The sequence below is a fragment of the Rutidosis leptorrhynchoides genome, unplaced genomic scaffold, assembly GCF_046630445.1.
Source record: "Rutidosis leptorrhynchoides isolate AG116_Rl617_1_P2 unplaced genomic scaffold, CSIRO_AGI_Rlap_v1 contig7, whole genome shotgun sequence".
Lineage (NCBI taxonomy): Eukaryota > Viridiplantae > Streptophyta > Magnoliopsida > Asterales > Asteraceae > Rutidosis > Rutidosis leptorrhynchoides.
Window position 1 is genome coordinate 24980 of NW_027266863.1, and position 13911 is coordinate 38890.

The 13911-nt window shown below is 35.5% G+C and overlaps 1 protein-coding gene across 1 annotated transcript; it reads left to right on the forward strand.

The window, feature by feature from the left end:
• The first annotated feature begins 10207 nt into the window (after positions 1-10207).
• LOC139885021 (uncharacterized) lies at positions 10208-11155 on the forward strand. Its single transcript, XM_071868976.1, has 3 exons — positions 10208-10297; positions 10397-10606; positions 10754-11155. The coding sequence occupies exons 1-3, from the start codon at positions 10208-10210 to the stop codon at positions 11153-11155; spliced, it is 702 nt and encodes a 233-aa protein (XP_071725077.1).
• The last annotated feature ends 2756 nt before the right edge of the window (positions 11156-13911 follow it).

Below are 13911 nucleotides of genomic sequence, written 5' to 3' on the forward strand. Positions count from 1 at the left end.
CGTCACTGGAATATATTTCTATCTCTGAATGTAGTGAGCTAAGAAGTTTTCCACTTGGGTGCCTAGACAATCTTAAATCTCTGAAAATCAGTTTTTGTAAGAATCTAAAGTCTCTGCCCAATCAGATGCACAACTTCACCTCTCTTCAAGCATTAGAAGTCGAGGACTGTGATGGACTCGAGTGCTTTCCAGAAGGAGGTTTTCCTCCTAGTCTCACTTCACTCAAAATAGAGGTTTGCGAGTATCTTCGGCAGCCAATATCAGAGTGGGGCCTACACAAACTCTCTTCTCTTCGAGAATTGACCCTTGCGTACATAGATGGTGCAGTTGAAGGGGTGGTTTCATTTCCCGACGATGAACATGGTAATTGTATGCTTCCCTCATCTCTGACTCTTCTTGAAATTGTGGGATTTGGGAATCTGGAATCAATATCAAAGGGGATCCTTGACCTCACCTCTCTTCAAGCATTAGAAGTCGAGAACTGTGATAAACTCGAGTGCTTTCCGGAAGGAGGTTTTCCTCCTAGTCTCACTTCACTCGAAATATCATGTTGCAGGAATCTTCGGCAGCCAATATCAGAGTGGGGCCTACACAAACTCTCTTCTCTTCGAGAATTGACCCTAAGCAACATAGATGGTACAGATGAAGGGGTGGTTTCATTTCCCGACGATGAACATGGTAATTGTATGCTTCCCTCATCTCTGACTCTTCTATGTATTTGGGGATTTAATAATCTGGAATCAATATCAAAGGGGATCCTAAACCTCACCTCTCTTCGTGAATTGATAATTGGGAACTGTCATAAACTCAGATACTTGCCAGAACAAGGCCTTCCTGCATCACTCGGATCCCTACAGATCATCGGATGTCCTGATTTGAAAGAGAAGTGTAAGAAAGATGGAGGAGAATATTGGCCAATCATATCCCACATCCAACTATTATTAACAGACGGACTGATGGAATAGTATTCAAGCCCATTTGGGAATGATTACTACAGTTTAAAAATACTGGTTGAGATTTGTCGGAGTTGGCGCGTGTAATGCGCTGTTGATGATCCTTTTACGTCCACTCGGCTATTTAACGTTCTGTCTATGTCTTTCGTTATTTCTGAGACTGATATATATAAGAATCGTTTACACACTGTTATATCATTTCCTTCATCCCCAAGTAACAGTTCCGAAATGACTTCCTTATCTGTATCTCTCCCCCATATAAAAGGAGCCACAAATGGAGTTCCCTTTGTTGTTCATAACTTCCTTTTTTAAAATTTCTTTCTCAAGTTGAGATTTTGTATCTGTGAAACAACATCCTCCAACTTTGATGTAATACTGATCACGTAAGTCGATGGTTTGGATCTCAGCCAGCTTCGGGAAGTTCACATTCACCTGAATTTACGCGAATAGACGAGTTTATTAGCCGATAAATGGCCGAAACATATATATAAAGTAAACTTTTCATACATTTTAGATGTTCAGATTCATGCACATTCTGTTTTCTCTCATGTCAATTTTGCCATTGTTAATTTGTTATGTAATTTCTAGAAGTAATGCTTAATTCACACTTGATATCATGTACTCTTTAAGTTTATTTTATTGATGATGCCACCTTTTATTTTATCTGACCGGTTCAATTTCATTTCAAATCTTTTACCCGATTTAATGTTCATCGGGATATACTCACCCCAAGATCGATTTATTGCCGGTTCATGTTTTTATTTATCCATACATAATATACCAACAAGATTGACGGACACGTGCTAGATGCATGGGTACAGTACTTTTGTGTCCTTTTTGTAACGGAGGTGAACATAAAAAGCCGGACCGGAAACGGCGTTTCCGGTCCAACTAATCGCGGATTAGGGAGGTGATTAATTAGTTAAAACCGGAAACGGGATCGCCGGTCTTAATTAAAACCGGAAACGGGATCGCCGGTTTTAATTAAAACCGGAAACCCCATTACCGGTTTTAATTAAAACCGGCGATCCCGTTTCCGGTTTTAATTAAGACCGGTAATGGGGTTTCCGGTTTTAATCAAAACCGGCGATCCCGTTTCCGGTTTTAATTAAGACCGGCGATCCCGTTTCCGGTTTTAACTAAGACCGGCAATCCCATTTCCGGTTTTAATTAAGACCGGCGATGCGGTTTCCGTTTAAATTTCTATATAAAAACCCCCTACCGCCTTAATTCTTCCACATAAACTTCTTCTCTCATTCGTAATTCTCCCACATTAAATTTTTTCTTCTTCTCTCATCAGTAAACGAGATTTTTTTTTTAATTTTTTTATAATATTTATTTATTTATTTATTTTATAAATAAAACCGGAAATCCGGCTAACGGTTTTTCAAAAACCGGTACGGGTGGCCGGTTTAAGCTTTGACCGGAAACCGGACAGCCGGTTTAATCTAAAACCGGAAACCGGAAAGCCGGTTTTAATTAAAACCGGTAATGCCGAAACCAGTTTTAATTAAAACCGGCTTTCCGGTTTCCGGTTTTAGGTTAAACCGGCTGTCCGGTTTCCGGTCCAAACTTCATCTTCAACCTCCCGACCTTCTCTCTCCCCGACGCCGTCGCTGCCCAACCTCCGTTCCGGCGATTCCGGCCGTTTCCGGCCACAATCCAGGTACCGATCCACTCCTCTCGACCTCACGATCACGAATATAACCTCTAATTTCCCTAACTCGGCTCCGTTATCGTTTAATTTTGAAAAATAAAATTAGGGTTCGTCGGAAAATTTGGGGGTTTTGTCCGATTCACATATATGTTAATCTACGTTGTCTCACGATCATTTCTACGTAAAAATTATGCTTAAAAACACATGAATTGGAGGTTAATTTTACCTTCAAAGTTTCGGAGATTGTAGAATTCGGACGGAATTCGATTGCTTTGTGATTGTTGGTGTTGGAGGAAGCTTTAGGATGTCGATTTCTGGTCAAACTCGCCGGAAATCGGTTGACTCGGTCTCGACTCACTCTTGACTCGAGCTTGACTCACCGGTAAAACGAAGTCCGATCGGTATGTTCCTTTGAGGAAAGATGATCCTTACTGCCTATTCTATATCATATAATTTTTTGAAAATTTTCGGAATTTTTTTAGATAGAACGGAAGTGGAGACGGAGAGAAATTATAGAGTTTTGTGATGAGTGAATTGTGTTTCCGGCGATCGAGAGTTCCTCCCGTTTTGTTTAATTTTTTTTTCTGTCAACTGCCACGTGGCAGTGTGTGATTGGAGGAAAAAACCGGTCGTTTGACCGGTTTTCGGGTAACCTGTCAGACCGGTTGACCGGCTTCATGAAAACCGGTCAAACGACCGGTTTTTTCCTCCAATCACACACTGCCACGTGGCAGTTGACAGAAAAAAAAATTAAAAACCGTAAACGGCAGAGCCGGTCTTAATTAAGCCTTAATCATCCCTGCTTAATTAGTTGGACCGGAAACGCCGTTTCCGGTCCAACTACAAATGTTCACCTCCCGTCCTTTTTCCGGTCAAACGTCCACCTAATTTAAAAAAAAAATTAATTTGTAATTTCCTGCTAGATGCATAGACAAGCTTTTCATTCATTACAACTTACAAGGGAAGACTTCTTTTCTGCTTCTTTCTAAATTTGTATCTGTAAAAAAGTCGAAAACTTTATTGAAAAAGAAACCCACGTACTCTGTCTCTCGTCAAGGGCAGTGCATTTTCTCCCAAATTAGGTTTATCTGGTGGAGTAGCAGAAGCATCAATGGTTGTCGTGACGTCATGATCCACCTCTGTGTCGGCGGTAGCTACAGCGGCGACGACAAAAGAATCAAACTTTGAAAAGCTCATCAGACATTGTTGGGTTTTTAAAAATCTCTGTGGAGGACTGAGTTGCAGAGGGTAAAAAGATTTGGGCTTGAAAGTTAGAAGGGAGAGGGTCGGTTTGTCTAGTGGGTTTGGTTTAGTAACGGCATGATTGAGGATAAGAGATGAGGATGATGATGATGATGTTGTACAAGTACAAGTAGCCATTTTTATTCGGTTTCTCAAGTTTAGGATTGTTTCAATCCGATAATGGAAGTTTGATGGAAGCTCTTTTCAGCTCTCTGACTATCCATTTTAGCGCCACTTATGAATATGATTATGTAAAGAGTGGATAATAAAAAGAACTAAATCCAAAATTTGCTAAAATAATTAATAAATAATTAACATTTAAATTTAAATTTAAGTAAATTATCATTTCGAAAATGAACAAGCATTGTCCTCGTACCTTAATGGATAGGTAGAGAGATTGATCCCGACCTCTACGAAAAAATTTTATGATCGATTTCTTATTAGCCGACGGGTTGGTGCTTTGTGATGATGGAAATGGAAGTATCAGCAACACCTCCAGCTTAATATCTCTGATGGTAGGAAATTGCTACGAATTAGAGTCCATCTCAGACAGGGTCTTCCTAAGCAACATGTCACTGGAAGCAATTTCTTTCTCTCATTGTACTAAGCTAAGAAGCTTTCCACTTGGTTGCCTTGACAGACTCGTATCTCTAAGAAAATTGGCCATATATAGCTGTTATGCCTTGGAGTATAAGCTTCTCCATCCCCAATCTTACATATGGAAATCAGGTGGTGTGAGAAATTAAAGAGTCTGCCCAATCAGATCCACAACTTTACCTCTCTTCAAAAATTAACTGTCACAGGATGTAAAGAACTTGTGCTCTTTCCAGAAGGAGGTTTCCCTCCAAATCTCATTTCACTTGAAATAGAGTATTGCTGGAATCTTTCGCAGCCAATATCAGAATGGGGCCTACACAGACTCTCTTCTCTTCGAGACTTGACCCTTGGTGGTGGTACTGATGGTGCAGTTGAAAAGGTGGTTTCATTTCCAGATTATTGTATGCTTCCCTCATCTCTGACTCGTCTTTCTATTGAGTTTTTTAGGAATCTAGAATCAATAACAAAGGGGATCCTCCTCAACTCTCTTCATGAATTGAGGCTCGAGGTCGGTAGAAATCTCAGATTCTTGCCAGAACAAGGCCTTTTGTTATACTTCTATTTATGTCTATTTCTAAATTCTAATTACGATTATTGTTCATTATTTTTATTATAGGGTTAAGGTTATCTTCTGACCTCTACTCTAAGGAGTATTTGATTCAATTATCTGCTTACTTCAAGTCAAGTGTTCGGCTTGTGCAATTTACGGTATGTTTGTATTTTGTAAGTTGTAACTTGTAAGTTGTAACCAGTGAGTCTGGGTGGTGACTCTCAGTAGACCTGGATGGTGATCTTAATCTAATTAATATATTGTCATGCGTGTGAGTTTTTGAATCCATTTGTGTGTTCATATATCAATTATGTGAAATTTTATTTTGTTTATAGATGCAAAAGCAAAAGAGAATCCTAGACTTTTTCAAGAAACCTGATCCTAAGCGTCAGAAAGTAGAAACTGCACCTTCTGTTGAGAATCCAAGTTCTAGTGCTCCTCCAATTCCTAAATCTCAAGCAACTAATGTCAATAATAGTTTTGATATCAATTCCTTAGTGCGTGATCCAGGTGTACGACAACAAATATGGAAGTATGATTTCAATAAGCAAGATGAAGTTCGAAGGGCTTATATTAGAGCCGGACCGTTTCAATGCATTCTCGCAGAATATCCGAAAACTGGAAAAAAAACATCGAAGGAGTTTTCAAGCGAAATGGTATAAGGAATTTCCAACGTGGCTGGAATATTCTCCAACCAAATATGCTGTATTTTGTCTTCCATGTTTTTTATTTCATCAGGAAAATGGTCCTTCCGGATCAAATGCTTTCACTGTCGATGGATTTCGAAATTGGAAGAATTGGAAAGAAGCATTCCCAGCACATATTGGAAAAGATCACACATCCCGTCATCGAATTGCTGAAAGTAAATTGAGTGATCTCATGAATCAGTCTGCACATCTTAGAAGAATATATGAGAAGCACGCATCTCATAAAGATAAAGAGACTAGAGTTCAAGTAAAAGCTGCAGTCCATGCAGTTAGGTGGTTTGCTTTTCAAGGGTGTGCTTTTCGAGGTCACGATGAGCGTAAAAAATCAAAAAGGCAAGGGAATTTTCAGGCTCTACTTAATTTACTATCTACTTACAATGAGGATGTGTCAACGTCCATTGCTAACGCTCCACAAAATGCTATATACAATTCACCTACGATACAAAAGCAAATCTTACACACCATGTCAAGAAGAATAAAGGAAGTTATTCGTGAAGAGATTGGGGATGCTAAATATTGCATACTAGTTGATGAAGCACGAGATGTGTAACGACTCGTTAAATCAAGCTTAGATTTGCGTGTAAATTTCGTCGACGTGGCGATAGTTTTAATAAAATATTGATTTCGACGCACGTGTTTATTTTTACGAACAAGAATTTACGATTCGACGATTAGATTGAGAGTCGACTAATTAGTGCAATAATAAATAACAAATATGCATTCAAAATAAATATACTTATACTAAAGGAATTGTACAAAAGAATAATGCAATCATAAGATAAAATTTTAGATGACATTGGGAATAATAGTTTTATAAGGAGTTTTTACAATATGATACAATAAAAATTTTACATACAATAACTTCCTAATGTTACATGTAGTGATTTCAAAAATAAGGTAAGCCTACACTATTTTAAAGGCCAGCCGGCCAAGCAAACAAAATTAGCCCATGCAGCCCTAAAATGTCCACCAAAACCTGCCAAACACATATGGAAATGAGCCTTGTTTGACCCAACACCTGCACAAAATACTAAATCAGTCAGCAAGCACTACTAATCCACCTGTTAGACAATCTAATACAGCAAATAATGAGTCATTGCAAAGCAGCCTGCATGCCAGCCACATTTCAGTGAGCTGGCAGGCCCTAAAACTCAGCAAAATACATGCCAATCATCTTATACTGCAAAAGACTTACCAGCAGACAATTCTCATTTCCTAAACTGACTTTCTACACTCCCAAACATCATCAAACATCATTCAACAGAGGCATTCAGTGCAGGCAGTCAGCCCAACACTTTAACCCAAACCAGTTTAAACCAATCTCAGTTGGCAGCCAAACTCCAGGCCACACTTCAGTTCATTCCATAGGTAAATAAACAGGTAATGAATGTAATAACTCAGTCCAATTCAACATGCAAGAAATATTTCTAACACTTCAATTGCAACATCTAAACAGGGCAATTCATCACAGAATCATCATCAACCCAGAATTAACATTCGGCCATAGTACGGTAATTTAATTGAATTTAACCAGCAAAAATGATCCAATCAAGGCAGAGACCACACTAAGCCAAATTAATCAGGTAAACCCAAAAAACGAACTTTTACTGTGAATCGATATGCAAGTTCCTATCACTGTAAGATGGAGGCTAACGGAAAGAAATTAACAACAGGAAAGGATTAGGAACTTATCTTTGATCGGGACCGAGTCAACTCACTGAGCCAACCCGACCGAGTCAACTCAATGACTGGTCGAGTTGACTCAGCCGAATCCGGCCGAGTTTCAGCCTGCTCCAGTGGTGAAAATTCTTCCCCTCGACGCCGTAACCCTTTCCCAACCGGAATCGAACCTCGCAAGAGAAACAAAGGATTTCGAGGTAAGAATCAAAGCTCAAATAATTGTCGAATGGAAGTAAAATTTACATAAAAACGATTAGAATCCAACGTAGAACAACATATATGAAAATTAGCCAAAACCCCCAAATTTACCGTAAGAACCCTAATTTGCAAAAACTGAAATTAAGGCTTACCTGGTTGTAATTCGTCGAAATTGATGATGGAAATATGTTCTTCGTGTTGAGAGGAACATTTTGATATGTGGGATGAGCTCCGACGTCGCCGGAAACGGCACAGACAACGTCGGGCAGAGAGGCGTGTCGAGAGAATCGGGGGAAGAGAGGAAGAGGAAGAAAAGGAAAATAACTGGACCAACCGGTCCAGTCCCTTTTTATAGTAAATCAAACCAAATCGATTTTTCTGGTAAAAGACTAAAATAACCTTTAAATTTTAACGGAATTACAAAAATACTAACGTGAGTCTGTCGGTCAGTATAAAAGTCAATGGTTTTATGGTCATTTTACGGATAAAAGAATCGGTTTTTCCGGTTTGTTCGGTTCAAATCGTTCTGATTTAATTCAACTGAAACGAATTGATTTTTGAGTCACCCGAACCTACGTTTAAAGTCAATCTTAACCTTCTGTTTTTAAAGTATTTACAAAAATACCAACGTGTTAATTTTTTAAACGAGATTTATTTGGTAATTTTACCAAAACCGAACCTGTTCTTATTTTCGAAGCAAATTAAATAATTTCTACTTGTCCAAAAATTATGAAATTTTTACAGTAAGCCAAAAATATCATTTTCTACAAAATATCAAAATTTTAGAATTTTTCTAAGTCAAATTTAATATATTTTAATTCTTGAGTTAATTGAGTTGTCAAAATGGTTTAAAAATAGCTAAGTGTTGCAAAAATTATCTTGAGCCATATTTTAACCTAGAAAATTTATTATAATAATGGAACATTATTTCCAATCAGTAGGTATGTTTTTATTAAATTTTATGAATTTATTCCATTATAGGTAAAATTTAATGATCAATCTAGTTACAAAATAATCATAATAAAAACACCTAATAAATTACAGATAAGATACTTAGGACGAACGACGTGTAGGATTAATTCGAGTAATTCTTTCAAGCGTTAGTATTTATGAGGTTAATTAATGATATTTCGTTAGGTTATTAATTGCGACGTCAAGTTACGCGAGGAGGAACGACACGCGACGTAAAGAACAGTGAGTGTTACTTTCTTTTAATTACAAAGAATATGTCGATGCTTTGTGAAATTGATATATTACTATGCCATAGTTTTCGATTATTTTGTTGCTTTAAGTTTTATTTAATTATATGGCATAGATACGTAATATACTTTGGAAACTGGAGAAAACTTCAAATACCCTAAAAGTAAGTTTGTTCTATTATACTTATTACATATAAAGTAATGTTTAGACGTTTTAATAACGACGAGGTTTAAAAGCAAGTTTTTGCTTTATTATAATAATGTATATAAATACGAACCCCAATGTAAATGTTTTATTCGAGGGGATTCGGTCGACTTTGTGGCGACCAATCCAAAGAGAGTACTTGGTCCTTATGTGGCCCCATATTGACGGTCTGATCAGAGGGTACGGCTTCCCTAGATCACGTAGCGGAAGTTTTAATTGCGCCCATGGTTATGGGTGCCGAGTTTAAGGATACTACGGTGGGTTTCCCATAGTAGTTTCCTAAGTTTTTTTCACTGAAAGGGGTTCGATAAGTTCATATATTATCGAGGAATTATAAGAATTCACGTTTTTCGAGAAAGATGTTTACGAGAAATTTTCTTTTATAAGTGTTTATGAAAAGTAAAGATGTGTTATGACGTGTTCTAATGACAAAACAATTTATGTTGTTTTAGAATACAAATGTTTATTATTAAATGTTTCATTCAGTGTTTCCAATATAAAACCTCACTAAGCGTTATAGCTTACAATTTTCTGCAAATAAAATGTTTTCTCCAGGTTAAACAGGTTCAGGTTACGAGGCAGGGCTAGGGCCCAGTTTCCGCAGACGATAGAAGGTACCAATGGGCCCCGCACTAGGCCACAGGAGGGGTCGAAATGCAGGCGTCTCAAGATGAATCTAAAAAAGAACAAATGTCTATTATCTTGAGATTTGTCGATAAGAATGGATATGTGCAAGAGCGGCTTTTTAGGCTTGTTCATGTTAAAGACACTGCTGCATCGACATTAAGAGATGAAATACTTTTTGTACTCTCGCAACACAATCTTGATGTGCAGAATATCCGAGGGCAAGGCTATGATGGTGCAAGTAATATGAGAGGGGAGTATAATGGATTACAAGGTTTAATTTTGAACATTTGTCCCTACGCTCATTATGTCCATTGCATGGCACATCGTTTGCAACTTGCACTAGTTGCTGCTTCTAAGGAGGTTATCCTCATTCACCAGTTCTTTACAAAGTTGAGCTCTATCATTACTATTGTTGGTGCTTCCTGTAAACGCAGTGATCAATTGAAAGCTGCACATGTTGAGAATATTGCTCATTTGCTTGCTATGGATGAGCTTTGAAAGTGGAACAGGGCTTAATCAAGTTTGTAATTTGCAAAGAGCTGGGGATACACGGTGAAGTTCACATTTGCGATCAGTATCCAGCTTAATCAATATGTTTAGTGCAACATGTGAAATCTTGATGATCATTATTGATGATGGAGCTACTTCAACTCAACGTGCCGATGTAGATACAGCATATGAGGTATTAACGTTCTATGAATTTGTGTTCACTTTACATCTCGTGATGAAAGTTCTTGAGATTACAGACTTGTTGTGCCGCACTTTATAACTTAAATCTCAGGATATACTAAATGCAATGGATGTAGTTAAATCTACCAAGACAATGATTCAGGAATTAAGAGATAAAGGATGGGCTGATCTAATCAAGAATGTGAATACTTTTTGTGAATCTGTCAGTATACCTGTTCCAAATTTGGATGATCATTATATTGCAAGAAGAGGAAGGGCTCGTCATCAGCAAGAAGATATTACTATGGAGCACCACTATAAGGTGGACATTTTTAATGCTTTGGTCGATACTCAACTACATGAATTAAATAGTAAGTTCAATGATCACGCGATGGAATACTTACTCTTAGTTCAGCTTTAGATCCAAAGGAGATGCGTAATTCATTTAGAATTGATGACATTTGCACAGGTGGATAAATATTATCCTCAAGACTTTGCTGGACATGAGAAGGCGCAATTAAAAGTGCAATTTGAGCATTTTGGTCATATGATAGAATTTCCAGATTTTCAAGAACTATCCACCATTTCATATTTGTGTAAATGGATGGTAAGTACAAGAAAATCTTCGATTTATCCTCTCGTATATATAGTAGTGATTCTTATACTCACTCTTCCAATTTCCACCGCTACTACGGAGCGATCTTTTTCAGCAATGAACATTATTAAGAACAAGCTTCGTAACAAAATTGCAGATGAATTCCTCTCTGATTTTTTACTCGTATATATCGAGAAAGAAATTGCTGAAGCTATTGATGTAGAATCAATTGTGAATGATTTTCGTGACATGAAAACTGGGCGTCTTTATTTTTGACGTGTAAGTATATTTTCAATTAATAACCATTATTTTTTTCTAAAAGTACTTAAATTATGTTTTATTTCAACTATTTTTTTTCTCGGTCCTACCCGATTTCCATTCTTGATCCCGCCCCTACCACTTTCAGTGTCGAAATTTGATTTGGTCTATTTTAAATGTCGTTTTACGAAATTCATACATATTTAAATTATTATTTCAAGTCTTATCTTTATTTTAATTACAATATTATTTTATTTACATAAATATTTATAAATTTAAAAATAATAAATAATATATAGACATGTATAATCTTAACATTTACAACTTTCATTATTACGCGAGTGGACAGAATGGAGTATTAATTCTGTCATTCCAACTTAACAATATATTCGGCTTATTTATCTGAAAAGCCGGTCATTGCATCATACAAAAGCAATTAAAATTAAAATAAAAAATCCCAGAAGAGAAAGAGTCGTCGTTCTGTCATGAATAGCCATTTTCAGCTCAATTATTTATAATTAATAACTACAGTATTAAAAAAGAGACTTGGCCACCTCTAATTTTAATTAGCAAGAATAATATTCCACTAGTTAGTATTTTTTTTTCCTAAATAGAAAATCTATCGATGCATAAATTAGAGATATACATAGATAGATAGGAAATCAAAAAAGCTATCATATATCATATTGGTTTTTTATTATTCAAAAAATTTTATGAAACAAAATACAAAACATTATTAAAATCATCATTTATTGATTATTTTATTTAATAATATTAAATAGTCCATATATTTTAGTTTTTTAGAAGTGGATCCAAAATCGTTTGTGATACGTGTCATGCCATCATCTCTATCTTAAATATGAGTCCAAAAATTTAACATTCATAACTTCAGATAGAGGTCGAATCATGACAACACTATTAGGAAAAAAAATGTAGATCTAAATTTTTCAATCAAATGAGATTAATTTTCAAATTTTTCATGATTCATCCATATATTTATTAGATAAATTGAATAGTCCTAATATAATTTTTTTAATTAGTGAACGCTTATGATACGTGTCATGTCATTTTCTCTCTTCCAAAATAATTCAAAAATTTTGGAACACCCATCAAAGTGAATGTTTTTATTATTAGGATGAAAATGACTTTCTCCTAATAAAATATTTCGTAAAAGTGGTTTATAAAACTTTTAAGATTCTTATTTACTTCGTGTGTCGTTGTTATTTTGCAAGTAGCTATATGAACTTTGTGTCCTCTTCCAAGTTCGATGGCAAAAACGAAAAATGATTTTTTTTTAAATACATAATATAATCTACTCGCCTAAAGTTCGCTCCTTCAAGAGTTGAATCCATGTCCTTACGATGGAGAAAATATCTTAATCATTGGACCATCTCCTGATTGGCATAATATTATATTATTAGTTGCTTAGTTATTGTCCATTTTATGTTTATTTTCCACATGGTACATAAAAATCATTTAAATAACGATCACCTAATTTGAATGTTGTATTATATTTCATGTACATCTACGATTGACAAATTGATAACCATATAAATTTCTATTATAATTAAGTGATAATTTAGAATTTTATTGCCACTTTCTCAATTTTATTGGGTGACATAAATTATAAGTACTTTACTATATGCAATAGAATTAACATGTCTTGTCACGTCCACTTCAAATTCGAACTATTTTTTGTTAATTAAATTAAATTAGAACATAGCACTTGAAAATTAAAATGCGATTGCTAATTTCTAATTAATTATTTGTAGAAAATCTTAGTGATTTTTTTTCGCTCCTTTTATCTTTACATATTATAAAAATTTATGCTCATCTTTATATCATCAACGACCAGAAAAGTGTATATTAATATCATTATATTGGTATAACAACGATTATATAGATGATAAAAAAAATCGGGATAAAGGCTTTAGCTAGCACTATAAGATAATCATAAGTCTGTTAAGTTAGAAGAACATCCATTTAATTATGTATGAGGATGTTGATATTGATTTTTAGGTAATTATAAGTCTGTTAAGTTAGAAGAACGTCCACTTAATTATATATGAGAACGTTGATATTGATTTTTTCATGATATTCGTTAGGTAGTGATAGATTAAGAACGCAGAAGACAGAAATAAATAAACTTAAAAAGCGGAGAGAAGCAACATGGGGTCTTAACATATAATTAACGTAAAAAAATAGAGCACATGAGATCAAAATAAGCGTAACTTCGACCTATAAAACCAGAAATTGCCAAAACTAACAACGAAGATATCATAGAACTAACATAAATGTGCGTTCTCTACTTTTCAAAATGTAAAAATTTAGACATGAATTGAGCCGCAACTATATAAGAAAAACGAACATTCAATTTTATCTTTCTCTTATAGACAACATCTTTTAAAGCATAAAACTATGACTTTTCTTGAAAGTTGTCAAATTTAATAGAAAAATAAACCAATTATCAAGAATAATGAATAACCCCATGAATCTATCCGATGACCAAACGAGTGAGTAGGGAAAAAGATAAATTAATATCTCTTTAGAAATATACTTAAAACATACAAAACCTCGCGACGGAGATGGAACTAGTCTACCGAATAGAATTGTATACTTATATGTTCTATGCCAATTAATTTATAGAGTAAACGAATGTGTTGCATTGACTTACGAAACTTCTAACCAAAGCAGAAAGTCTACTGTATTCGGAGTATTGACTTTACAAATTCCAAAACATCAAATGATCAATATCCGGAGATGTAACTAGTCTG

What these genes read in the sequence shown, in the direction of transcription:
- LOC139885021 (XM_071868976.1), top strand. Translation starts at nt 10,208, where the DNA reads ATGTTTAGTGCAACATGTGAAATCTTGATGATCATTATTGATGATGGA. An exon ending in ATGTAGATACAGCATATGAG is followed by an intron (nt 10,298 to 10,396) that starts GTATTAACGTTC and finishes CTTAAATCTCAG; the next exon opens with GATATACTAAATGCAATGGA. An exon ending in CTATGGAGCACCACTATAAG is followed by an intron (nt 10,607 to 10,753) that starts GTGGACATTTTT and finishes ACATTTGCACAG; the next exon opens with GTGGATAAATATTATCCTCA.